The 27186-nt window shown below is 45.4% G+C and overlaps 1 protein-coding gene across 3 annotated transcripts; it reads left to right on the top strand.

Annotated features, from left to right (window-relative positions):
- The first annotated feature begins 7232 nt into the window (after positions 1 to 7232).
- LOC115345134 lies at positions 7233 to 21624 on the top strand. Of its 3 annotated transcripts, none has more exons than XM_030023474.2 (10): positions 7233 to 7419; positions 9511 to 9588; positions 12033 to 12119; positions 14114 to 14225; positions 14893 to 15037; positions 16135 to 16248; positions 16831 to 16975; positions 18329 to 18477; positions 18970 to 19109; positions 20473 to 21624. In XM_030023474.2, exons 4-10 carry the CDS (start codon positions 14120 to 14122, stop codon positions 20592 to 20594), a joined length of 921 nt encoding a protein of 306 aa, XP_029879334.1. In that variant the 5' UTR covers positions 7233 to 7419; positions 9511 to 9588; positions 12033 to 12119; positions 14114 to 14119; the 3' UTR covers positions 20595 to 21624. The 3 variants fall into 3 exon arrangements, with proteins under 3 accessions (XP_029879334.1, XP_029879335.1, XP_029879333.1); XM_030023475.2 differs by lacking the exon at positions 7233 to 7419 and adding an exon at positions 8052 to 8345; XM_030023473.2 differs by lacking the exons at positions 7233 to 7419; positions 9511 to 9588 and having other exon boundaries at positions 11818 to 12119.
- The last annotated feature ends 5562 nt before the right edge of the window (positions 21625 to 27186 follow it).

The raw sequence follows: 27186 nt of genomic DNA, 5'->3' as shown, positions 1-27186 counted from the left end.
CCACGCTTTCATGGTTTCTCCATCCCGGTCCCTCCTTCCACACCTGGCTAGATCCCAAAGGCAGCAACGATCGGTTTTGCCTCTGTGGCTGAGAAGCCACGAGCTGTGTCTGGTTATGCCATCATCAATGTTCTCCAGGACAGAAACACGAGCGGCAGACACTTCTTCTGTCCCTGGTTTAAATGTACCTTTGAAAACTTGCTGTCTTAACTAGGTTGAGCTGAAGTGGTCATTGATGGTTTTGGAGGCTACATACATATACACGCATGTACCTATATTTATCTCCTGTTTAAGATTCTCCAGTGTGACTTTAGATTCATGGATTTCAGATCAGATGGCACTTAAAGATACCCACGTGCTGCTTTTTGCCTCAAGTGCTTAAAGAGAGAAGTGGAGACTCCGGCTCCTTGTTCCAGGGGTGGCCTGATCCGTTGCCCAGCTACCTTCTTCAGAGGAGAAATCTCAAAAGAGAGGAGCTTCAGGAGCAATATCCAGAAAAGGTGCTTATTTGTGAAAACCAGCCGGAAGGCTGGAGGAAGGCAGCAGCTGTCAGCTGAAGGTGCTGTGAGTAGAGATGCCACCGCAGCCCCCCCGCACCTCCTTCCACTGTGCAGGTGCCAACAGCTGTGAGAGGACCCCTGGGTGTAGCACAGGTTTCACTGGCATCGCCGAATCCAGAAGCAATTCTTGGACACCACCTACTGGCATTTTCCCTATTAACTATTCTCAAGATGAGCATTTCTGCAGGGTGTCGGCGGCATCCCAAGCCTGGAAGCAAAGAGACAAGCTTGACCTTCCCAGATCTTTTCAGTGAATGTGCTGCTTGTTTTTTCTGAGAGAGGGGAGCTGCCCTGGGACCTTGTGAAAAGCTCCGTTATGTAAGGGAGGGATTTTTACGTGGCACCAGGAAAGGGGATGCCGATGCCAAAAGAAGTGCCGTGAATGGAGGCGGGTGAAAGAAACAAGAAAAAAAAAGTAAAAAGAGGGAGAAGAAAAGTCTGCAGGCACTAGTGAGGAATAAACTGGGGGTCTTCCCTACCACAGCTCTGGGGGAAGGGGCATTTTATGCCCATCAAGCACCAGTTTAGACAGCCTTTCAAGACACAGAGCATTTAAGTCTGTGGTTTTTCTTTTTTCATTAAGGTTTATGTGGCACTGGGAAGAAAAATCTTTTTAGTTTTTGGCTGCAGCATTTTAAATCGGAAAGGAAGAGGAGGTACAGCTTCTGACTGCTCTGCCTTTTGGCACCGATACCAAAAACCGTAGCGCTGATGTTTATAATTCCTGACAGTCACAGCAGCCAGACAAAAGAAAGAACAAAGGACTGTAGTGGTCAGTTGTCCTCATTTGCACAGCAGGCAAAGGCCCTGCTCGATCTCTGCGCAATGCTGCTGCATGCAATGGGAAGAAGCCTCCCAGCTGCAATTGCTCCTCATGGAGGACACAATCCTCCTGCTCCTGCTCCTGCTCCTCCAGCTTCCTGGCTATGACCTGCTGCAGCTGTGGGGTTTCAGCAAAAAACCCCGCAAGCTCCCAGTGCACCCATGGGTCCTAATTGCTCTGAGCAGCCTCAGCTGGGGCCTCCACCCACACCCTCTGCCCAGCAGCTCTATTTAAGCTCAGCCTTGGGCCACCTCAAGTTGAATTGGTCTCTGGTTTTGCTGTCTGGATGGGGCCTTTGGGGATGTGTGGTAGCTTGTCTCCAGCCCTCTTTACTGACTGCAACCCCTGGGTGAAGCCTGGAGTTGGTGTCCCCCTTTGCTGTGTCTGGGGCTGCTGATGGAAGCTGCTCCTGGCACCTAGCCCTGCTCAGGGACTGTGCTGGTGGGCGAGGGCACTGCCTGTGCCAGGGTGTCCTTGTCCCCCTTTGTGGGGCAGTGCTGCTTCCTGACATAGGTAAATGCTATTGCTACTCTTCCACTTCTTGTCCTTCAGGTAACTATCTCCTCCAGGGTTTTTCAACAGGAGTTCCTCTTGTTACATGTATATATGTATTTTTTTCCTGCTTATATTTGTCTTGGAAGCCATCTCACCTAATATTTTCCTCTGGGGAACAGGTTTAGATTTAATATCATGAATGGATTTATCTTCTCGTAAGAAGAAGGTGGAGAAGCCTATCGTGCCACCATCTGCTCAAGGCCTGTTGAGCGTCCCTGTTGCCTACCACAGGGTTCCTCAGCCTGCTCACCTCCTTGCTGTCTGTTAGGTTTCTACCCACAAGCTGGTTTTTGCTTTCAGTTAAGTGAAGACTCAAGCCCACTGAATTTTTTTATATCTATATTCCTCTTCTCAGGATGGTCTCACAGGTTTTCTTAAGAGCTGTGGATGAGATGGTTTCTCTGAAACATCTCTGCAAACTCTATTGACTGATGATGAAATCTTGCTGTCTGTGACTGCCATGAGAGAGTAGTTTTGAGCAACAAGCTCTAGCCTCATGCAAGGCACAAAGAACCCCCACACAGTCTAGCTGGGAGGCCTTAGCTTAGCACTCATCCTTCTGGCATGGTCTGAGCTCTTTTCCAAGCTCTCTTATTTTAAGAGACCAATGACCTTTTGGGCATAAGTCTGACTCTCACTGATGGTTGGAAGGGCTGAAATGTAGCAGGGCTGCTCTGGTGCTGTGCATCCAGGGGTCTGAGTAAACCATCAGTGCTTGTGGAGACCCTGCTGGTGTATCTGGATAGCCTCCTGCTGCTGGCCAGGATGGTGTAGGTAGGAGAGTCTACTGAGACTTTGAGGGGTTTTGTTTGGTTTTAAATATTAATTTCCTTTTCTGTTAGATGTAGATGTTAATGTATAAAAGGTGTATCTGGCAGCTGGAGCAGCCTTTGGAAGTGGAGCTTCTTCAGTATGGTGTGCATAGGGTGTGAACACATAGAGTAATGGCTTTTAATATTAAGAGTTTAAGTGATTGTGATGCCTCTTCCTCCAGCAAAACTGGAATTCTCTTCCTTCAAACACTTCCACTTTCTGTTGTATGGTATATTGCAAAAGAAGGCTTTCGCTGCTGTGCCATATCACCCAGGGTTTTCCTTTCAGCTGAATCCTGCCAAGTGAGAGACGTGTTCCTGGAAAACACTTACATGTCTTGAGAGCATGTCTGTGGCCCAGTAGCTTTCTCTGATTGGGTAAGCGCTCTTTTTATGGTGAGTGAAGTCAGAGGAGATTTATAGCCTACACAGATATAATGTGATCCAGCCATGACAGATCGTCCTTTCATCATAATGAATGATGGATGTAGTTGTTATTACTTTGTTTTATTACTGTAACAGGTAGGTTTGAACTACACTTGCCACAAAGGATGAATGCATTAGGAAGGGAAACACGAGCTGTTGTGGTTCAAACCCACTTAAGGAAAAGAGTCTTGCATGTCAGGTGTGGACTATTTTACCCTGCAGAAAAAAAATGTTGCTGTTGAGGTTTGCTCTCTTCAGTGTGCATTTCCTAATTTTAAAGGTGGAATTCATGTGCTCTCCCTCTCACATTGTTGGTGAGGTATCCAAGAAAGTATCTGTGGTCAGAGCAAGTCTTTTCATAATTAATACTAGCCCTGATTCTCCTTGATTCCCAGTTGCTTACAGGTAGTTGCTCAAAGTGGGGTCTGTATCTGCTAGTGTTTATACATAGGAGCTTTGCAGGGCCACGTGGTAGACTGGCAGATTATGTAGCCTATAAATAATCTCTTTTGCAGTAATAACCTTTCTGTGTCTTAAAAAAAAAAATACACTTAGTGAGAATGATGCTGTGTAGATCTATAGGACCTGACTCTGTCATCTCCACAGACTTTAAAACAAAATAAGTCATGATATGCCTCAACTTGTGTGATGGTCTGAGCTTGTAATGCTGACAAAAGAGGTGTGGGGATTGACTGGTCAGCCACCTGTATTAGGTATGGTTCACACTACATGCCAGTAATGTGCCTTAGACTGTAAGACTACCAAAGCCCTGTGCTGATGGCACTTTCAGACACTTGGAAGCTGTAATGCAGAAGAAAAGGATGTTGCCATATTATCCAGAGATGGCAGTTCAGCTAGCTTCCCAGGCATGAGAGTGAGCTTGCATTGATGGCGCTACTGAGGCTTTGTGGATTTTGACTCCAGACAAGTCTCAACAGAATAACCAGATCAAAACTGCTAACACATTAAGTTTCACTAAAAATTAATTAGTAGGAAGGAAGAAAAGGAGGAAGGGCGGGCACTGCTTTGAAGATTGAGTTGCAAAAAGTAACATCATGATAACCCTGAAGGGTGTTTGGACTAAGACAACAGGTTTTTGGTGTTCAGTGGAAAATATGGTAAGAGGCTGGTGTTGCGGAGTTGATGCTGCCTTCCCAAGGTGCACAGGGCTGGGACTCTCATTGGCTTCTTCTGACACTGTGGGAGCTCAGTCCTTGTTAGTTTGCTGCTAGTGGTTTTCAAAAGAGGTGGCCGATCTTGCTGCTGACCTTTCTGGATGCCTGTTCTTTAGACACCTTCTTGTGTTATCTGAGGAAGGAACTCCAGTCACTCCAAAGAATAAGTCTCTTCTAAGGCACCTTGGGTCCAAACCAGAGGTAACCCCAAATCACCAGATGCATTGGGAGTAGGTCCTTAACTACCTGTGCAGGAATAGGCAGGTCTCAAGTGGTGTGTGATGGGGCCCAGGAACATTTGTAGGCTGAAAAAAAGCCTCTGTGAGAAGCAGCATTTCACCTCCTTGAGATGTAAAGCCCCTGTCTCCAGCTGGCTTTCCATGGGCATGCTTGGTCTCCAGCTTGAGTGAGAAAAGCAGTGTATTGCATGACCTTGGAGAGGCTGCAGAGCACTCTGAGGATCTACATATGTGGGTGTGCATATATGTCTTCATTAATAAATGCATTTCGTGTAGGCCAAAATGACAACATTGTTTGCAGCTATGGCTTCCTTATGCTTCCTGCTAGAACTCCCTTTCTTCATTTCTGACTTAACCAAAACTTCTTCTTTGGCTCCAGTTTTCCCTTGTTACTGCTGTTTTCCATTGTTTCTTGCTTGCCTCAGACTTGCTTTTTTTCTGAGAAGTTATAATACAAAAGGTCTCACTGGTTTTGACAAAGTTTAGGAGGGAACATATGTTTTGTCTTAAATTTCTGACTAAAATAGCTGTCTAATTATTTTAACACTCCCATGTTCTGAAAGGTGGCCTGGGAATTTGGCTGGAAGATCAACCTGGAGCAAAGGGTGTGCTTTTTTGCCTTTGTGAAAAGTAGCCAAATAATTCTGTCAAGTTATAGGTCTGAAAATCCTTATGCCCATCCTTGGTGTGGGAGAGGAGAAGGTAGAGGCTGGCAGAAACAGCCTTTAGAAAAGGTATTTTCCCTGGGAGGAAGGGGATGGGGCAATTGTGTGGAATGAGGAGAACTGAGACAGATGTGCACTGAGTGGATGCACAAGCAAGGATGAGGGATATGGGAAAGAGGGTGAATGAAGCTTGTATGGTAACATATACACATGAGAACCACTTAGAGAGACTGCTGTCTGAAATTTGCCACAATATGCAGAAATCTTCAATGTCCATATATCTGTATGGCCAGCCAAAAGCTGTGTGATTTGTTGCCAAGGTTGTCCCCTGGCCTGGTCCACAGAAAGTTAACAGCTTTGACTTGTATTAGCTGTGCCAGCATCTTGTGACTAAGACCTGCCTGATGTAGAGGTTTTTGACAGAAATACTAATATTGGTGTGAATGGAAATGCACAGCTGAAGAGACCAGAAAAACAGCAGATGAAGGGTTAAAGGAGTGGCATGTATTGCTGCAGAGCCATGCCATGTGTTTCATGCAAAGAAACAAAAGGCAAAAACCAAATTGAGGTCTTAGAAATAAGGTGACAAGATGATGACCAACAGTACTGAAGCTGTGAAATATCCAGATAAGGATAACAGAAAACTCAGTATTGCCTGAAACTCTCGAAGGGTGAGGCAAGACAGTGAGGCTCGAGATTAAGGGTATAAAAGATGCATCCAAAAATAAAGGAGCCCAGGAGATGCAGTGAGGTGGTGATGGTGTTATCACACGTGCTTCCTGCTGCACACAGATGATCCTGGCTAGACTGATGGACACAGCTCTGCATGGAAGTATGTTGATGGGAGAGTGGGTAGAATCAACTTATTGGATTCTTTTTAATAAAAATCACCTTCCCTGTCTGTAAGGTCTAGCACTGAGTTTTGTTCTACTAATTTCCCACAGTGATGGAACTAAATGTTACAGTTCTGCTAATGATTCATGTAGGAGGTGATATATAGCCATGTGATGGCATTTTATATATACTCCAGTTGCCTTTAAAATAATACCTTGATAATTAAATTGCAAAATTGCTATGTTAAAGGAGTATTCATGCTAAAGTCAGGCACTCAACTGCTGTGAATTGAAGCTGTCTGTTTAAGCTTCATGCTGCCCTTTTGTAGGAAAACTACCGCAATCAAAATGTTTGTGGTGTTTCCCGTTTTCTAGATGGTCATCCTGAGATGCATGTTGCCCATTTGAGAGATGCATTGAATGCTGTCAATTATAGGTGACACTTCTGCATTTAAACATATAAAGTGCCACAAAAATGCTATAAAGAAAATCAGGCCACCCAAGTTACAAAGCAGGCTTTCTGTGCGAGAGGTTCTTGCTGACCTGGATGCTGTAGCTATAAAACGAAGGCAGTTCTCTGCTCTACCAGAAGTCAGAGAAACTTGTGCTCTGACTATAATCCAGGTGCCTTTTCTCCCTTCCTGTCTGTCTCTTCCTGACCATGCTGGGTGGCCATGTGGGCTCTGCAAAATAGCTATCTATACCCACTGAGGGCTTATAGACACTTGCTGTGCTGCTGTCAGTGCAAGGGGCTTCTTTCCTGGGTGCCTTTTGCTCTTTCTCATGGAGTTGTTGGGGGGGGGGGGGGGGGGGGGGGAATAAAATGCTTGTGAAGCATTCAGGGGTGATAGCAGTAAGGGCAGAGAAAAGCGCAGAGAAAAGCTACCCAGGAGGCAAATATGTCTGTATTCTTAAAATCAATAAGGATACAGAAGTGATGCTGGACAAAGGAAGTACTGAATGGATGCTGTTGGTTGTGTCACTCCTTCAGTGACAGAGGAGGACATGGGGGAGTCCTGTGAGCAGCAGTAGTGCCATGAGATTGAATAAAATAAAGCTTACAAAATGGAGGTATCAAGCCATATAAATGTGTATTTGTTCATCCCTGCTTAACTCTACTGGTTTTGTCATCTCTTCACAGTCATCCTGTTTGAAGGGGTGGGTGGCACAGGTGAGTTTCTGGTTTCTTGTACCTGTAGTCTGCCTGCCAGCTCCAGAAAGTGCTGCCTGCTGCTGTGCTTCCAGTCTGATGTTGTGGATGCTGCCTGCCAGACACTGCTGCTGCCTCTTGGGCTGCCCTTGAAGAAGGCAAACTTACCAATGCTTAACCAGTAAGTGAGAACATCTGGGGAGAATATTTCCTGTTTTTTGTCTCAAAGTTTAGCTTAAAGACAGAATTGCGTTGTCTTTTTTCTGCTCTTTCTCTCACAGGAGGGGGGCAGGGGTTAGTTTTGAGTTACTTAAATGCTTACAACAATGTCCTTAATCTAGAGCTCAGTGAAAAGATTTGGAGATCAGTCAATGAACTTTAGCATGGCAGCTGCCTTAAAGTCTGGTTGAAAATAAGTGGGTAGTGGATTCCTATCACCATTCTTGTTCCCTCAAACTTAGGGAGGTTTCCCTGCTGCCAAAGGGTGGATCTGTTCTGTTCTCCAACAATAAAAATCAGATGATTTTCCTTCTTAAAATACCCAAAGGGGATTGCTAACACAGATCCTCTTCACTGTGTGCCCATCCTAGCACGTCCGGTCAAATCCCATCCCTTCTAGCAGTGTAGAAAGGCTAATCCCTGGCACTGAAGGCACCCAGATTAACCCACAGCAGGATTAGGATCTTGATCTGTTGTTAGAAGATTAGTATATTTGCTTGTCAACATTTGCTGAACTTGGCCTGGAAATTATTTTCAACGCAGATGCTGACTCTTGGGTGCCAGTTTGCCTGGCACATTTGGAGAGGCTGGAGTTAAAGCAAGTGGCTGTAAAGATTAAACTGGAGCTCTGAGTGTGCAGAATGCATTTTGGATTTAAACCAGTCATTGCTGCTGATGGGGACAAAAGGCTTTGGTGGTCTGGTTTGGAGTTGCTGAGCTCCTGCCTTGCTGGGGAGGTGTTCAGGGTGGCTGTGATGGCTGTCCCGCATGCAGTTCAGCGTGGGTCAGGGCAATGAGAGTTTCTGACCTGAACCAGGGATCCCTGCTGGTGGCTGCATCTGGGACAAGGAGTCATCTCGCATCTGCATCTGGGGCTCAGCTTTTCAGGTCAGCTCTTCCCTGCCTGTGCGCATCCTTTGGTGTTGAGAGCACCTCCTTTTCATAGGCTATTTTATTTTGAGTTCCTGGGCTGGAAGTAAATATAACCACTACCCTGGCACTAGCTTTTTTCAACTGTTTGTGCTGGTTTCCAGATAGGAGAAACGCTTCTGTCCTAGATGACATTAGAGTCTTCCTTGGTGAGGAAAAGTGGTTTTTCTGGTGCTTTGCTTCTGGAGTTTCCTGCTAATGATGGTGTGTGCCTTTAAGTGGGTGAGCTGCCCATGGATGAACTTGTCTTAGTTCCTGCACTGTGAAAAATGAGTTTATTTTGAGGGCAGGGCCTCCAGTGGTACCTTTAGGTAGAAAGCAATTGGCTTCCCCTTTCTGTGCTGGGACTTAAAACTATCTGTGCTCACAATGTCTTATTTCAGCTACTAGTGGGAAGATTCATGTTTAAAAGAAAAAAAAAAAAAAGGATCTTCCTCTTGTCAGCAGGACATTAATTCCAATGCAAAGTCTGCTCATGCTAGCTCAGCACCTTGTAAATGCTTACACTGCTTTCTAGTGCACAGGGGAATGACAGCAGAGCTGTGGTCCCATTGCAACCAGTCCCACTATTGCATGTGAACTGGTGTCTAAGGTGCACTGATGCTGGTGGAATGCAACATGGTGCTGCAGGGAGTGTGTATGGAGAGGGATGGGCATGGTAGATCTCTTCTTGAAAAGCAACTTTTTTCCTATTTTTTTTTTTTGTGCTGGGAAACTTACAAATGAGGGATCTAAAGATAGACCCTTCTTAAAGATTTTTTGGTAATACAGAAAGAGTATGTATATTCCCCTGCTTATCAGTGGAAAACTGCCACGGTGGTAAAATAACTGTTGGCTGGAAACTATCTTCCTCTATCATGACCCAGGTGAATACAAACTTATATTTCATTCAAAGCAGCTTGTCTTCAAAAGTATTGAACACTGGCTGTGTTGTGGAATTGGTTCCAGTGATTTCATTCAGCGTTGTTGCTGGGTATCTTGATTTCAAGACACATCTTTTTGTGAATGTGGATTGTATCACGCTTTGCTTTGTGCATACAAACATTAACAGCTGTTTCTTGGCTGAAATGTATATAACTGCATTTGTCACTCATCTGACACTATAATTTTTCTTCCTCAACAGGCCAGCAAGGATATTGAACTGAAACCCATGCGGAAGACATAAGTCTAAAAGTTCTTTCAGTGAAGATATACTAGAAAGGTAAGGCCTTTCCATAAATGCTTGCTTTGAGTTTGACATTGGTATCGTAGAGCTGTAGCTGTACTTGAGCATTCCCACTTTTGGCAACTCTGTGCAGCCTAGCGAAGCAAGAGCCATTCAGTTTTAACACATTTATAAGCACTGAGTACATTCCTCTGTATATTGCAAACTTACTTTAGGGATTTCTGTAGAGCTGCATGATAAAATAATTTTGAATATTTTATTCAAGGCCTGTGTTGCAATTTATTCTGAAAAAATAACTGTGGAAACCCAGAATGTGGGCCTAAAGCTTCTGCCAGGCTTACTGCAGCAAGAGGACAAGGCCACCGCTATGGTGGCATTGCTTCCAGTTGTCTCACTCCAGGACAGAGGCATTATGAAATAACCAGCAGGAACATGGGACATCAAAGTGTGTGTTGGTTCTCTGACCTGGCCGATGTTTCCTGCATGCAGAACTTGCCCTGCATTTAGATCAGCATGGACCTACCTGATCAGCTCTGCCTAACAGTTGTGTGTAAGATACTGGTCTGTATTAAGTGAAGAATTTCAAACCACCCATTTGTTGGATGAAAATGAAATGTCTGACATTGTGCTGAGGTTGTTTGGACTATCTGATAAGTAAAAACATATATATGCATATATACACACTCTCTCTCTCTCTATATATAAATATATATATATAAAAAAATATATAAATATATATATATAATGTGAGCCATGAATAAGACATGGTCCAGTGTGGAAAAAGTGCATTGTAGATTTTAATATACTAGGAAGAGAGGACCATATGATGTACGTAATGGTCCTGCTTGTATTTCAGCCCATGCTAGCTGTAACAGTGCTTATAAACTTGTAACCCAAAGGCACTTTCTAGGACATGGGGAGAGTCACTGTACATATCTGGGGGGGATACACAAAGTGAAAAAAGGAGAGGAAGGTGCTAATGTCACCATGCTGTAAGCTCAGGCCTTAGTTTTCTTCAAGGAACAGGTTATGTATGAGCTGTTCTTGTCTCTGACCGGTGTGTAGAGCATGATGTATTGTCTGGCTGATATGAAATAATCATACTTAAGCCACTGGTTTCCTCATCAGAATACCTTCAAAGGGTGGACCTCAGACCTACACTGAGAAGGTAGGCAGTGGCAGTGCTGGCTGGATGCCCTGCCCTTCCCCACAGCTGGCAAATCCATATTCATGTAGGCTTTGTACCCCTACCCCAAAGGCCAAGGAAGCCTTAGCAGGGTTCATACCTAGCCCTGTGATGTTGCCTCTAATGGGTGAGGATAGGTGCTAGTTTATTCACTGCCTTTATTTGACATGGAGGAATCCCCAGCAAGACTGTCTGCTTGGTAGGCACTGTAGTTGCACAAGATAAATAACATTTTGATGCTGAAGCATATTTTTAACTGGCTATAATAGTTTAAATTTGAGGGGAAACAAGCAGAAATACAAAATGAGGAGTGGATATGGTGAGACTGCAGTCCTGTAGTGGGCAGAGATGCAGGTGGAGACTGATCAGCTGGTGTGGGTTGCTCTGCTTCTGTGGGACTGGCTTGCAGTGGGGGGCAGGAGCATTTTCCATATCTGCAAACAAAAATTTACTTGTGCAATATGCTTGAAACCAATCTCTTAAAAAAAAAAAAAAAATCTTGGAAAAGTCTGTTTAGAACTTCAGGTTTGAGGTTACCTTCTCACCTGTCCTTCCTTTCTGGTTCTGACATCAGGAAGGTTCTCCCTGGGGTTTCTAGAGTCCTTCAGGTCTAGAAATTATGTAAAGCCCAGCTGTGAGGTTCAGGGATTTTCAACAGACTATGCGCTGCACTGCAAGGAATAGATGTGAAGTATAAAAATACAGGATTACTATACATGTGCTTGCTGTGCAAGAGAAGTTACTTGTACCTATACAATGTGTAACACCATAAAATGCCCCCTGAGTGCCAAGTCCTGAGAGAAGCTCAGCTTTCAGCTCCCTCTGGGGCTATAGGAAGATCTGTAGCTGCTCAGAGGATCCAGACCTTGCTATGTGTTACATCTCCAGCTTCCCCAAACCCCAAATGCAGGCTGTTCCTGCAGCTACCCCTCCAAGTGTTCCTTTTCCCACACAGGAGTGCTGCCCTGGCTACAATTTTGAGATGCAATATTTTGCACTGGAGTGGTGAGTTTCCCTCCTTGTGGCAGAGTTAGGGAAGGATGAAGCAGGCAAGAGCCTGAGAGCATGCACTCATTAGCTTTTGTCTGTCAGCAAGTTGGGAGTGTGCACTGCTCCGGCTGTTATAAAAGGCCCTTGTTAAGTAATCACATTTCTCTTGCATAAGTGCTCGGTTTTGGAAGGCTTTAGCTGATTGGAGGCTGCAGCTTAGATGGAAAGCATGTCTAACTACTGTGATTTTTTTTTAATAGTGCATGATTATTAATCTGCTGAAAGTTGTATAAAATCTCTTTAGATAAGGTTGAGCGGCGGATACTCCCCAGCGCTGGTGGTAGCTGAACTACAGGTGTAAGACGCTGCCAAAAAGCCTGTGTAGATCCTTGTGAGTAATATTTCTGGTTCTTCTAAAGGGTATTTGAGTGATAACTGCAGGCAGGGAAATATTGCAGATGTTTATTGCTGGCAATAAATTAGAGGGAGGCAGGAGGTGGGAGACAGGAGTGAAACTATTGACTGCTTTTAAAATAACGCTTGCCTCCTAGACTTCTGTAAATGAGTATGGGTGTCTCTGAAGCTGTGTAATCAAGTCTCCTCCAAATATGCTAATAATGTGGTGCTGAATTCAATTATAGGACTATCAGGAGAACGTAGGTTTGGCCTGACAGTAAGATCAAAGGACCATGTAGTCCCATGTGCTGGTTTAGAGTGGCCAAAAGTCAGTGTTCAAGGAAAGAATATAAGAATAGGACAAGTGTACACTGATATTTTCCCTCCTACATTTTCCTGGCTTTCAGAAATCTGCAGGTCACTTATTTCCCGAGTCAGAAATGATAACTTTAATAGTACAAGTGGATTTTTTTTTTCAGAATTTGCTAATTCAGTGTATCTGAAAACAATAAGTTGTTTTGGGATTTGATATCTTGAGTTAAATGAGTTCTTCCAGATAGGATTTTAATTTAAAAAAAAAAAAAAGGTGGTTTTCTGTTTAGATGGAATTGAAAAGGGAAAAGCTTGTATGGATTTACAGAAAACAATTTCCTCTCCTGCTTCCTTGTGATGTGCCTGGATGCAGCTCAGTCCATGAACAAAGCCTGGATCTATAAAACCATCCACTGAAGTGGGAACTGAAATTTATTAGTTCAACACTGAGCAGCTTGGAACAACTTGGTGGTTATTCCTGCCAGCCCTGGAAGGCATTGAAGTGCTGTTGTATAGAGAAGGCAGCTCAAGTGCTGAGCTGTGAGGGGAAATAAAGCTGTTCCCTATAGTGTGGATGGATGTATGCTTTACTCTTACAGGTGGCACAGACCTTTTCCTTGATATAACAAATTGTGGACTACTGGAGATCACTTGGGAGAGCTCAAGTCACTACTTAACCTTGAAAAAAATGTATGTAGATTGTAAATTCTATAAAGTTCTTGAGACCTGCTAAAGCATTTAAATCTTATTTGCAGCCAGTAGATGAGGAGGTAATACCACCATGAAAAGAAGTTATTTTGTAGGAGTTATAGGATTAGAGAGGTAAATGTGAAAAGCTATATTGAACTAAAAGGCACATGGCTGCAAAGCCAAGACTTTAATTTTCTCATATTTCCTTCCTAAAGCAGGCAAAATTGATAGGCCTGTTTGCTTCAGTAAAACTGCAATAGTGATGTAAGATAAGCTGGGATTGTTTTTACACTTGCATGCTAATTATTTAGAGCTTAAAACCTTTGCAATATGTCCATAGGCAAACCTGAGCTATGTCTCTTGCACTATGCCAGTAAGGGATGGGTGGTGGCAGAGCAGGCTGCTTGTTGGGCAGACCATGGCTTCCCATTTCAGTTCTGCAACTTAGCAAGGCCTCTTTGCTTCTGTGGGTCAGGGCTGTCCAGAACCCAGGCAGCCTTCCCACGTGTTTGTAGTGTTTGCTCTCCATCTGAAACTTGTATGGGGGTCTTTAGCCACTGCAGTGCTAGGGGCTAGTAGAAGTTAATGGACAATCTTGGACACTGAGGCAGGTTTTTTTCCAGATCATTGGATTACTTCATGGATCTGGAGAGTTTACAGTCTTAAACTCATGAGAGACTATTAAAGACACTACTGCTAGAAATCCTTGAGCTGTTGAAAGAGTATTCTGGGGAAGTATCAGCTGCTTGCCCTGGTTTTAGGCTGTCTTCTGGGCTGCTGACACTTGCTGCTCTCAAGAGGATGCTGTTTCAAACAAAGATGCTACTAGCCCACACAAGGCCTTTTTAGTTCTTATGAAAACACCACAAATAAGTCAGCAGTCAAAACTGGGGAATTTACAATGTTATTTCTAAAACAACCTCTTGCATGTGGAACAAACTTAGGCATATATTAGGATAGCCAAACAATATCTCTAATTTGTTGCAGGGTAAAATGGATGCTATACACAAACTGAAGATTTTGGTGATGTTTCTGTCTCTGGCTACGTTCACGGTCATGGTGATACTGAATGCTGGAAATGCCACTGGGATACTCAAAGGTAACACAAGCAAATTGTCTTTGCTCAGAAGTGGATTTTGTGCATTATATCATTTAATGATATAAGGTGTCTTTAGATGGGATAGCTCTATTTGTTACCTCATTACTTCTCCAAATACACCTTGATCTGTGAAAGATGGAAGTAGCTGGTGCATCTTCCAGGTGTTATAGCCAGGTGCCTGAGCCCTATCCAGTCCCTTGAAATCCAAGTAAATGGCTTTGTCCCTGGTGAACCTGGATCTAGTGGCAGGTGAAAGGCAATCTTTGCATACATTGCCCTTGTATCACTGGTGGAAGCTGTTCAGGCTGCTGCTGTGGGTTTGTAGAGGGCAGTAGTGCTTGGTTTGAACACTACCCAGCTGAATCTGTCAGAAATGGACACTGTGCTTCTCTCTGGCTTTCACATGCAACTGGCTTTTCTGGTTCTGCATAAGAGGGAAGGTGCTCAGGGTTCCCCATAGGGACAGGGATCCCATAATGGGTGTCTGAAGGCAAGCCAACTGCAGCACACAGCTTGTTTTCACCAAGGGCATCCTCTCATCTCCCTCAGATCCATTGAAGTATGGACTAAGCTTTGAGGAAGATTGGAGGGTGAGGGAAGCCAGCAGTCTTTCCCCATCCTTGGTATGTGGTAATGCTTTTGCCTGCAATAACATTCACCGCCACAGGTCTGTTCAGGACAACCCCTGGAAACATCTCAGACAAGTACAACACTGACTTCACACCAGCTGGCTGGACTTTCCTCATCTGGAATGTCATCTATGCCTGGCAGCTTGCCTGGCTTCTCTACGCCTTGTCAGGGATCTGCCGAAGGTATTTTCCCTGCTTATGGTGTAAATGAGGGACAGTGGCTCTTCCTTTCTGTAGCTCAGTCTCTTACCCCCTTTTCTGGGGTTTTTAGTCAGAGTAAACCCACTGCAATTTCTCTTGATTTGACATGCTGAAGGTCTGCTGCTGGAGCATCTTTTAGGTTCAGCATCCAAAGCTGGGAAGCAATTTTGAGGTGTGTATGAATGGCTCTAATGTGTGGACATGTTACAAAGCACGTAAACTTTTGAGGCCTGTTTTCCACTGATCATGTGATTTGACGGAGTTACCCAGTAGCTGCACTTACCCGCTGCTAGATGCTGAGAATCCACAGGGGCAAAATTAATGAATTATGGAGCTAATGCTTTTAGGTTACTTGCTGTTAGAGATCAGAGAATTGGCATTGAGAAGTCTCTTGGGTCACTGAACTGGACTTGAAGCTTTTCCTGGGGCTATGAGGTCAATAACTGCTTCATGCAGGACCATGCAATATCTGTAATATTCTGCCATGTCTTCTGTGGGGTAGACTTACATTGCAGCTCTTCTGTTGAGAGGGACCATGGACTGCTTAGGTTGAGTCTTGTGTATCTGCTGTTTTCACATGACTTATAAGAAGTCACTCAGTTGATACTGGCCAATGCTGAAGGTTGAAGGAAGAATGAAGTATGTGTTTGTACAAGAGTGATCAAGTCCATATACACGTAAGTGCAAGTGCATATGTGTATATGTTGTGTGTGCATGCACAATGATCCCAAAAGCCTTTTTCCCCAGGAACTGGGCTAGAATCCCATGACCATGCCATTGGTACCACCACCAGTGGCACAAGCTTTGCAGCATCTGTGGACCAAAGCTTAGTACCCACTAAACCTGTGGTGGCTCAGAGACCAGCAAGGAGTTCTGTACTATGGGACAGTGTCCTGATGGGGAAAGCCACAGGGAATGTATTGTGTCAGAGAAGGATGCAGAGGAGAGAGTCTGATTTAAGCTGAAATATTTAACTCCAATGTAGGGTCCCTGTTAGTATGAGGAAAATGAGGCCAGGAAAGTTTGGTTGGTCAATGCAGGCATTGTTTTCCTTTCTCCATACCCACTTTTCCTGGCAGGAATGAACTTGGATGTGTCTACATAAAGCCAGACTTGCTGCCAATACCTTTTTATGTGGCGTGGATTCTGAATAATGGCCTCAATGTTGGATGGCTGTTTCTGTGGGACCGAGAGTAAGTTGCCTTTTGTTACAAATGCTTTCTAACCCTTTTGTTGGGACTGGCTCAATACTTCATTTAGCCCTTTCCCCTGTGTGTGAACACTTAATCACACCTGTAAAACTCTATGGCAAGCCTTGGGAAAGGCGGCCTTTGTAAAAGTTTGGGGTTTTTGCACAAAGTTTTCATCTTGCCCATGAGGTGGATCAGTTATTGAAGTCTAAGATTTCCTCAAAGCTGCTGTTCTTCCATGTGTTTTTCTCCACAGGTAAGACAGGAGCCATGCCTCTCTTCATAAATACAGTTAAGCTCCTTGCCTTGGATTGTTTTCATAATCATGGTCACATGAAAGGCTTATAAAAGCACCACTGTCAAGAGGTGAAGAAATCAGTTGCAGTCAGGAAAATAACTTTGTGATTTAACAGAGAAAAAACAGCAGTATGTCAAAATGAGGGCTACATGTAGTGATTACCTTTATTAAAGGCTGATTAACTTAAAGTCAGTAAAGGCCAAACACTAAAGCTATGAATTAAGGCATTGTGACACCACTGAAAAAAATGTATTGTGTACTGTATGCGTGCATGTTCTTTGTCCTAGATACCTCCTACCAGCCCTGGTGTTCCTGGCAGCTCTCACTTTTACCACGTGTGCCTCCCTCTTCATTTCACACCAGGCCTTGAGCATCCATTCCTCGTGGCTTGTGAAGGGTCACAAAGCTGAGCTCTGGCTCATCCGCATCCTCGTAAGTGGCATTTGGGAAGCTGTGCTGTTACTAAATGCTAAAAATCTCTGTGCAGTGCTGAAGGTATCAAGAATGAAAGATTCAATGGCAGAAGATAAGTAAGGGAAGATTTCTGTCCTGACTTTAACTTGTGCCTGCTGCAGGTGCACATGGGCTTAATTACATCTGTTTCTGATCAGACATCATGGGCATGATTCAGAGCAAGGTATATCCTTTGTACTTCTCTAGCTGCTACAGAATGAAGTTTTCAGTGAAGCATGAAAACTTCAGCCCAGACTTGTGTTTGGGGTGCAAACAATATATCTTGCAGAGGGAAAAGCCATTGCTAAGGGTGGCTTCTATTGCTGTAGCTGATGGTGATGTCCCAGGTATCTGACTACAAAAAATTATATAGTTCTTACATGGGGAAGTATGCACTGCTCAAGGTTTCAAATACAGCTGCCTTTCTGAGTTTTGCCAAATTCTGAAAGAAAATGACTTTTCTCTTCTCCCGAGAAGAGTGGGTGTGTGTTTGGCAAACTGCACAGAGAAAATAAGATAAACATGCTAATACTCCATCACTCCTTGGTTTCCCTCCCTGTGCCTCTCCTAGCTCAAACCTGCTACCCCGATCCCTTACTCCCCATCCAGGACACCTCATGCTGCAGTTCCTCTCATGGCTGCTGTGTGTGCTTTAACCACCTTTAGTTCCTTTGCTTGATGATGGCATTGCTCAGTGAGAAAGTGGGTCAGCTGAAAAAGCCCATCCAAGGATCTAGGAAGGTTTTCAGTGGAGGGGGAGCCTGCAAAGCTGAGAGGCCCTGCACAGGAAAGTTCCTACCAACCCTGCTGGAAATGTGTCTACATATCTTGGCACAAACTGGGAGCGGGCTCTGTTCTTTACACCATTCTATTGCATTTCCTGAGATACCAGTATAACACAGGGAAAGGGGAATAGCTGGGTTCCCCATCCTCACTCAGGAGTGACTCCAGCCCTTGATATTGCCTACTGGAGGCTCCATGTGGCAAAGATGTTTGCTGGGAGGTGGTTGAGATTCAAGAAAACTGTTCTCTTTGCCAGTTACAGCAGCCTGCAACAACTGGGCCAGGCAGCCTGCGCACTTTGGGGTGCGGATGGGAACTCCTTGCTGGGGTTGCAGGGCTTTGTACAGGGAATTCTGCAGCTGCCACTGGGGTCGTTCTTGGGGGTACTTTGGGGACTCCAAGGCTTCAACTCTTCTCCATGTTGAGGGACTTCCCCTGCAGCTAGGTCCAGAAGGCTGGCTTAACTGCCCCAGGACCTATGGGTCACAAAAGACAACCATGAATTACCTTTTTTGTTACTGCTTGTCATCTTGCTGTGCTATGTGGCAGGTCCAGAATGGGCTGGCACTGTATGCAACATGGACCACCATTGCTACTCTGCTGAACTTCGCCATTGTGTTGATCTACAAGTGGAATGTGTCCAATGAGACAGCAACAACTGCTTCTCTAAGCATCCTTGCTCTTGACCTAGTAATATGGTAAGCAATCTCATGGGATCCCACTAAGCCTGGAAGACCCCTTCCACCTCTCACAAATGGGTTAGACTATCTGTCCCAATTCATTCATGGTCTGTCCCTTTACCAACACAGTGTACAAAGGCCTCTGTTATAATTCATGGCAGATGAACCTGGAGCCTGGGCAGAGCCTTTCTTCCCTGACCCTCAGCAATGCCAGTAAGCACATGCTGTGGGCCAGGAACAGGTTGCTGTGAATTGCATGAGCCCAGCCTGCCCTAGGTTTGCAGGTGAGGGCTTGATATGGAAAACATATGAAACATGGCTTTATTTTTTCCCTAAACTTACCTTAGATAATTTTTTAATTAATCTTCTGAATTTTAGTAAATGAACAATTTTGGACTCTGGTCCAAATTGGCCTGCAAAAAACCCACTGTTTGTCCAATTCCTTTCTTAAACTTTCTATGGGAAAAAGTGTACAGAGAAATGCTTACTTTGGTGTCTTTGTCTTCACAGGTTTTATCTAGAAAACTCTATTCTTGACAAGTATGTCCGCTATAACCTTACAGTCTACCCAGTGCTGATAATAGCTCTGACTGGCAGCGCATGCAAGAACTTCTCGTTTTCATCCCTGACGACAAACAGCATTTTTATAGGTGAGTCTTTTGGATTGTTTCCAGCTCTTGGAAAAGGCAGCCAGTAAACACTTCCACATCTTTCCTGTCTATTAGGGGCAGAAAGACAGACTTGCCTCTTGAAGTATATTTATAAAAAGCAGAACTAAGGATTTATTAGAAGGTATTCATTCTGCAAAGTAAAGAGTAGAGCAGAAATCATTGCCCAGGAGCCTTGGGGCTGGATTCAAACCTTGTGTTGCCTCAAATTTACTTCCTGGTGCAATGTTTGCCCTACAATTTTCCACCATCCACTCGGGTCCTCTGCTGGTACCTCCATCTGATGCAGGGCAGACCAGAGGAAGAGTGGGGCTGGCATGAAGGCTGTGGACTTCCAATTGCCCTATATCATTTGGGATATAGGAGCAGTGCATAAGTTTCTGACTCAAGGAGGGGTTGTGTCTAAATTTCACAATGCAAAACCCTGCACATGCTCCCCTCTACAGAGCTCAGGCTAGCCTTAACAAGTTTTCCTGGGATTATTTGGTTGCTGCAGGCCACTGTAGGTGAGTTGAGTGTAGTCATCCATTGTAAAAGGGCTTAAGCTGTCCAAATACCATACAATCACAGCCTGGCAAAAGCTATGCCATCATGAGTAGTTTTATGCTGGCACAAAATGGACTGAGCTGTGTGAACTCTGAATCCTGCTGTAGCAGTTTGAGATGCCTGTTCCCACAGTAGGGTCAGCAGAAGGGAGCATGTTCCCATCCTTCAGCCTTCCCACTGTTACATACCAGTGGCTAAAGCTAATTTCTGGACTGGCACCACTATCACAGCCACTCCAGTATATGCAACCTTGTGCTGTAAGGGCAGATGGATCCTGGTAATGCCTAAAAACACTAAGCAGGACTTAGCAGAGCTTGTCTGCCAAAGGCATGAGGGCACTGGAGACTCATTTCCTGGTGGTTATGGCCACCAGGAATGTGGAGGTATGTGTGATCTCTGGCAGACAGCTGTGTTCCTGCAGTAGGCATTTCTACCAGCAAAACTTCTTTCTTAGTGGTTCAGCTTGTTTGGCTGGTAGGGTGAGAATGTGCTTTTCCCAAACTACTGCATGTTTCTTTATATAGTTGAACTATTGTTGGAGTGTTTTGTTAATGTAATAAATTTTTATTCCTGTGTCTATAAAGCCCTCTCCCTTTTAGAAATGTCTTGACCTGGAAGCATTGGGCAAGTTTGACTGGATAGCCATGAAAGTCTGAACTCTGATGGGGGGTAATGACTCCTATACAGGGCGTTTCTTTTTTTCTTCTTTCCCTGAATGCCCCCTATACTGGGGAGCTGGGGTATGACAAGAATCACTGACTTTTTCATGCACTAATATGCTTCTGTGTTTCTTTTCTAGTTGTTCTGCTGGCAGTGACTTGCTTGATCTTTGCTGTTCGGCTGGGACTAGTCACATGGAGACACTGTAAGAGACCACTGGAAGCACCAGAAACAACAGCCCCATCAGACACAGTGGCCTGAGACCTCTGGCATGTTGTGGCAGATCCTTTAAAAGGAGAAAAGAGAATTGGGCATCTGCTGGTCCTTCCTTCCTGTATCAATTGCCTTGTGCTCTTCTGTAACTATTTCTTTCCATTCCAAATGCGGATGGCTTGTGTCTGCAAACGTGTCCTGCTCCCACATTCCCTCAGATCAGGTACTCGCAGCCCCACCTTGAATCTGCGTGGTCCTTCATTTGGTTTGACTCTGAATCAGTGCAGGAAAAGGTCCTTCAGCTGAACAGCCCTGTATACCTTTGTGATGACTGAGCTGTGACTCTCTGCTCCTGCCAATGCAATGAGGGCTGTCGACAGGCACTTGGCAGGCTCACACAGGCAGTTGTTCATATTCTTTTCTTGGTAGTTCATTTTTCTTAAAGTGTAGCTCTAAGTGAACTGTCCCTGGGAGTCAAGGTGAGCAGTGGGAGGTCTGTCACTCCTTTGGCCATTCAGTGCTGGGTGTCTGCAAGCCCCAGTGGTGTGAGCAGGTCTCCTGCAGGCAGTCACTGCTCCTCTCCCTCCTCTTCATGATGGGAACAGATATTACAACTTGAGAGATCTACCTTTGCGGTGTCAGCTCTGCTGTTTGATATCCAAGGCGGGGAGGAGGAGTGACTGAATACTTCTGCAAGCCTTCATCCTATTGCAGCCTGTTGTAGCTCTAGAAACCAAAGATGCATTTACTTTTCAGCATACAGTAGGATATCTGGGTCTCTGCTCTGGTTTTTCCTGACTTTCTCAGTTAAGTCAGTCACTATGTCAGTGCCTCTGTCTGGACCCACACTAACAGCAGATTTGTGCTGTTCCTGCTCTGCTTGTAGGACACATGAGACGGTGCGGTGGGTTGTCTTTCCCTGAGCTGTGCTGAGCCAGCAGTGCCCGGTTTGTGCTGGCTGGATGCCTCCTGCTGGAGCGTGGTTTGTAGCCACTCTGGCAAGAGGTTAGATGTACAGATGAGATGATACCTGATCTGGGGTAAAGCCTGCTGCTTCAAAGGAAGCCTGTTTAGAAAAGAAAAAAACAACTTTGAACTGGTGGAGTGAGTTCATACTGGATCAGTGCTTTCTCATGTGGCTTCACTGCTTCTGAGTTGGTGTTAAGAAGCCTAATAGTGGATTGAGTGACTTGGCCCACTGCCTCTATTTCCTGTGCCTACTTGAGAGTTGATGGTGTCTCACTGGTGTCTGGAAAGTGTTTCTACATGACAGGTGCTTTCAGATGCTGAATATCTTGCAATACTATTACAAAAGAAAAATCTTCCAAAATAATGTGCTGCTGTTTACATTTAACAAAGAACCAACTTGATGTAATATAATTGCTCTTGTCATTCTCTTCTGTTGTTTTATTTTCAAATAAATTGGTGAATTCTACTACTCTTCCACTAACTTTGTAAATCATCTAAAGCAACTGTCCTGGCTCCTGCCTTGCTTGTGCCCTGCGTTCTGCAGAGGCCTTGGTCCCTTGCTGGAGCCAGTTGCCCTGTGCTTGCTGGGATGCTCCTGGGTGTAGCTGCTTTCACTGATCATGCCTTCATCAACCTTAGAGGCAGAGACTTGGGTGATGCAGATTCCTATGCATGACTTTAAACTCCTCTACCCAGCACCCTGTTCATTAAACTTCTATTTTACAAGCTCTGCCTCCCAAGAGCCCAGCTAGCACATTCCCAGCAGCCTCTCCATAAGCTGCTGCCTTTAATACAGTGGCATTAAATCCACTGGTGTGTGGATTAAGGGGTCCAGGCAAGGTGAATAGTTGTGAGGCTGTGCAGCAGTTAATGCACGGGGAGCCCTGGAAGGTTTTGCATCCTCCTAAGCAAGGACTTTGTAAACAATTCCTGGACCAGGTCAGCTGCACTGCCTTTCCACAGGACATTGAACAAAGCCTTCAGTAGCTTTCTCTGTGCCTGTACCTGATGTCTGTACTAGTCAAATGACTAGAAACTCTGCCACAGGATACAATTAACACATAAATTAGCTGGGGAGAGTCAACAGGACTTCTGTAGAGGGAAGTTGTGTCTCGCAACCTCTTTGAGTTCTCTGAAGTGCTCAAAAAGCACAGAGGTAAGGGTGAACTGTTTTATATTGCTGCTGGCTTCTAAAGAAGCTCAAGAGCTATGGCATAAAAGGCAATATCTTCCCATAGGTGATTAAAGCTAGGAAATAGAGGGGTGTCTCTCTCCAGGAAGGGAGGTTGCTGGTGGCATGTGTCATTAGACCTGGGCTGGATAATGTAGTCATTAAAAACCAAGGGATATTTTGATGATGGACAGTTATTTAGGATGGTAAAAGAGGAGGTTGACTGGGGAATTGCAAAAAGCTCTTGTGAAACTGAAAGTGGACAGTGCAAATTATGGGTGAAAGTCATTGTAGGTATGTACCAAAGGATACATAAAGGGAAAACCAGGTTGTGCTTCACCTTTCAGGTGACATGCTCTGAGCTGGCCCCTGCCACTCAGGCACAAGAGCATGGAGCTATGGTAGCTATTCTCACCCAGATATTTCCACATCTGGCAGCAGTAGAGGCAAACTATGTATCAGGGATGGTTAGGAAAGGAGTAAAATTGAGAACACCCTCACGCCTCTCTACCATGCACTCACATCTTGAGGGCTTTGTGCAGTTCTGGTCCTTGCACTTCTGGGAGATTGTTGAGGGTTTGGAGAAGAGTGATGGCATCAGGGAGCGAGATGTCTCCCTGTCCATCTGTGCACCCCAGAGCTGAGGAACAGCTTTGGCAAGGAGGTGTGCGAGCCCCTTTCCCATGGCCGCCTTGCCGTGGGTGGCACAGGGCCGGATGCTGCTCTTCACCCTGCTCTCCCCCCTCCAAAATGAGCTGTGAGGAGAGCCTCAGAGGCCCTTTCCTGAGTGGTGATGAGGTGCTGCGGCAGAACCCAGTTAATCTTTTGCAGATCTCCCTGCGAGAAAGCCCCTGGCAACTGCCCCAAGATGATTAGGCTGAGCAAGCCCCAACCCCCATTTGGCCACCCACAAATAAGCTCCTGGTCCCCAAAACCATCTCCAAGTACTATTTCCCTGGAGCTGGGGGAGGCAGAGGTTCCCCTAGCTGTCTCAGCACGCAGCACTCCAGCCAGCTTTGGGAAAAGTGGCTTTCCTTGCATCTGTGGCAGGGACAGGAGCCTAAAAATACTCTGCCTGCCCCTTTGTATTTTAGCTGGGGTCGGGGAGAAACAGATGAAAAATAAGTGTGAACCTTCCTCTTCCAGCCTTGGGGTTAAAGATAGCCTCAAGGCTATTTTTAAAGGTCTTTTTTTTCTGAAATGCCTTATTTTCATTTGTTGTTAAAACCCACTGATATGCAGTTTTGCCCACAAGAGCATGTTCTTTCAGCAAAGCTGCATTTCATGAAGCTGGAAACCTGCCAACTTTTTAGCAGAAATAATCAGTCCAGCCTTTGTTTCCATGAGTGATTATAGGATTTGGGTGAATTTTACCAGATTTAAAATTTCTTGGAAAGCTGGTGGCCTTAAGAACCCAAAGCTTGAAAAATTAGTTTTGTTTCTGAAAAGGCTATTCAGGGCCCTGGCAAATGCTTGTGTGTCTCATAGCCCAGCCCAGGATGTGTCCTGAGTCCCCTGGGCCGCCTTGCTTCCACATGGGGCTGGAAGATGGATGGGGCTGTCGAAGCCAGGCATGACGTGGCTCCCGGGACACAAAGGCGTACCTTGCTTTCTGATACTAAAAGCTGGGTTTGCACTTGTCATCCTCTGAAAGGATTTGCTCTGTGGCTAAATAGGGGGATAGGGAAAAGCAGGGTGATCTGTAAACCACCATTGGGTGGACACCCCCAGTGCTGAGTCCAGGGATGCTTGAGGATGCCTCCTTCCCCTGCCTGGGGCCAGCTGCTGCCCAGGCTCACTCCTGCTCTGTGCCTGGCAGCCTCTGTCCCAGGATGACCCATCAGTTTAGCAATATTTTCTCCGGAGGGCTGTATCAGCTGGGCTGGATGTTGCTGAAGCTGCGAGATAGTTGTTTTCAGTAAAAGTTCCTGGGAAAATCTGATTTGGAAGAATGTTGCATGGAAGAAGCTGTGGGTCAGGGGAAATATGCATTTGAACTGAGAGCGCAAATGTGTTAATTCAAAAGGAATTTTTAAAAAATGGGGATATAAGGCCCTGGATCAGGCGCTCACTAAAACCCATGTGGCTTCCAGAGAGAAATTTGCCTTGTTTCTTTGATTAGGGCTTAGCTGGCTCTTTCTCAGCCACCACGAGAGCAAAGGAGATGCTGGGATCAGGCAGGCTTCCCTTTGACATCTTCCACCACCATCACCAGCAGTAGCAGCATGCTCTGGGAGGTGCTCCCCAGAGCCCGTCCTGCCCGCAGCCCCAGGGCACCACACTCCCTTCATGATGCTCTTGGCTATGGAGCTCAGGCAGAGTGCAGGCAGGAGGCTCTCCTGCTGGGCTCCCCAAACCCAGAGCACCCAGGCAGAGGAGATGTTGTGTTATGACCTAATTTGTTCCTGGCTTGATGCTACCCTCAGTACTAATTACTTTATATTAAAGCATCCGTGAAAAGGAATAATAAATAAAAAGGAGCCTGCTGGAGAGAAGAGAGGTTACACCATGATGTAAAGCACCAAAGCAGAAAGCAAGATTGCCTTTCATCTGCAATTCAGAGCAATTTTGCAAACCCATTGCCTGGCTGCAGCCAGGGGTGATGGGCATAGCAAGATATGGGCAGTGATGCTGAGATACAGGCGTAAGTGGCACCGACCACGCTGGCTACTACTAGCAGGAAAACATGGATGAGACTCTTGCTGGTGCCTTGTCACTTCCCAAGGCATCTCATCGGAGGAACATTGGCCTTGGAGAGGAAACACAAAGTAGGCTGGCTCAAAAACGTGGCAACCTGAACACTCATCCTCTGGAGCTGGAGCAAATCCAGCCTTCACTGGCTGCGCCTCCATTTTCTTATCTGTAAAGCAGAGATGAACAGGACAAGGCTCTCCGTGGAGGACTGTGAAGATCTCCAGATAAAAACGCCAAATACATGCAATGATGATTAAAGGCATCAGCGCTTTTTGCTATGCACACAGTCTAAACATGCTCGGGCCATCCCATGCTCTTTGAAAACTGTTAGATGTTTTCAAGCTAAATATTTATTTTATCTGTGTAGAGCCAGCACAGCCCCATGCCGGGAGATTAGCTCAGCTCCCTCTGTCAAAGGCATCTCAGCAAAGAGTTATGGGCTCTGGCTGGACTCATGCATGGGCTGAACATGTGGGAAAAAAAGCTGGAGCAGCCCAAGAGCCTGACCCTGCTCCCAGCAGAGCCCAGACACCAGCCGGAGCACGCATCAGCCATGTGATAGCACAATGGGCATTCCCCCTGGAAACTTTGACTCAAAACCCTTGAAAAGCCACACAAGGATGCTATCTTTTTTCCTTCCTCTTTGGGAAGAAATGTTCTTGAAGACCTTTGCCCAAGCAGCTGGTAAAATGTGATGTTTAACAAACTGAGAAGGGACGTTGCCCGCTCAGGATGGGACCGATTAGGGTTAGGGAGTGCTGGAAGCAACAGTGACATTAGCCGGTAACTTGTTTTGTCTCAATGTTGTTCTAATAAAAATTTGAGCTAAAAAAAAAAGGGGGGGGCATTATTGGAAAGTATTTAGCTTAAGTAAGTGACCCATGGTACGAATTATTTTTAACCAAGAGAGAAAAAAAAATGTGTGTTTGTGCCTGTGGCTGCTATAGCTTTCCTTGGCGACAACACATATTTTGCCGCATATTTTGCAGGAACAGAATAAAGGAATAATTTGCTATGAGATGGCCCTAGGGCTGACAGAGGAACAGAGGGATTGAGCAGAGATGTCTGAGAGCTGTGCCAGATCGGCACAGGAGCCAGAGCCTTGGCTTCCTTGCCCTGATGCTTTACCTTAAGACCATTAAAAATAGCATGGAGAAAACATCTGTGTGCTGTCGTTGTTTTGGGCCGTGGTCCCTGCCAAAAATGCAGCCTCCTGGGAGACCCAGTGTGTGTGTGTGTCCCCTTTCGGGGGGGCACCTTGCCCCCTGCAAATGTGTTTCTGCCCCATCCTACTACCCTTGGCATGAGAAAGTTCCCACCAGGCACGGTGATGGACTCGGTATGAAAAGTCCCATCAGACAAAAGCTCATCCTGGATTCCTTTAAAGAAGACTGGAAATCATGAGGAGACACCCACTGCATGCCTGATAACAACAGCAGCGGCAAAGTCATAGTTTATTTCCAGCACGCCCTTATATTTTTTGCCCTTGTGAACTGTGAGTGCTGGAAGAGAGCAGTGTGATGGGTTTTATGTGTGTCTCCTGGCAGGGTCAGGAGATGGTCACCACCATGGCCACCACGAAGCCATCAGCTGAGTCTACAGGAGTCAGAGCGATGGGCTTGGGGGTTCCTGGTACTCTGCAAGGTCTCTAGAGCAGAACAGCAGGATTGTCCCCATTGGCAGGAGGGTTGTGTGGCTTCGCACTGGGAGCTCAGTATTAGTGCAGACGTAGCTATGCAGTCTTAAAAGTGTGATGAGTGCTAAAGGGTTGGTCCCTGCTTTTGCATGAGATGTGAGCGCACCTTG

The sequence above is a fragment of the Aquila chrysaetos genome, chromosome 8 (assembly GCF_900496995.4).
Source record: "Aquila chrysaetos chrysaetos chromosome 8, bAquChr1.4, whole genome shotgun sequence".
NCBI classification, from domain to species: domain Eukaryota; kingdom Metazoa; phylum Chordata; class Aves; order Accipitriformes; family Accipitridae; genus Aquila; species Aquila chrysaetos.
This window is presented reverse-complemented; position numbering and strand designations above follow the sequence as displayed.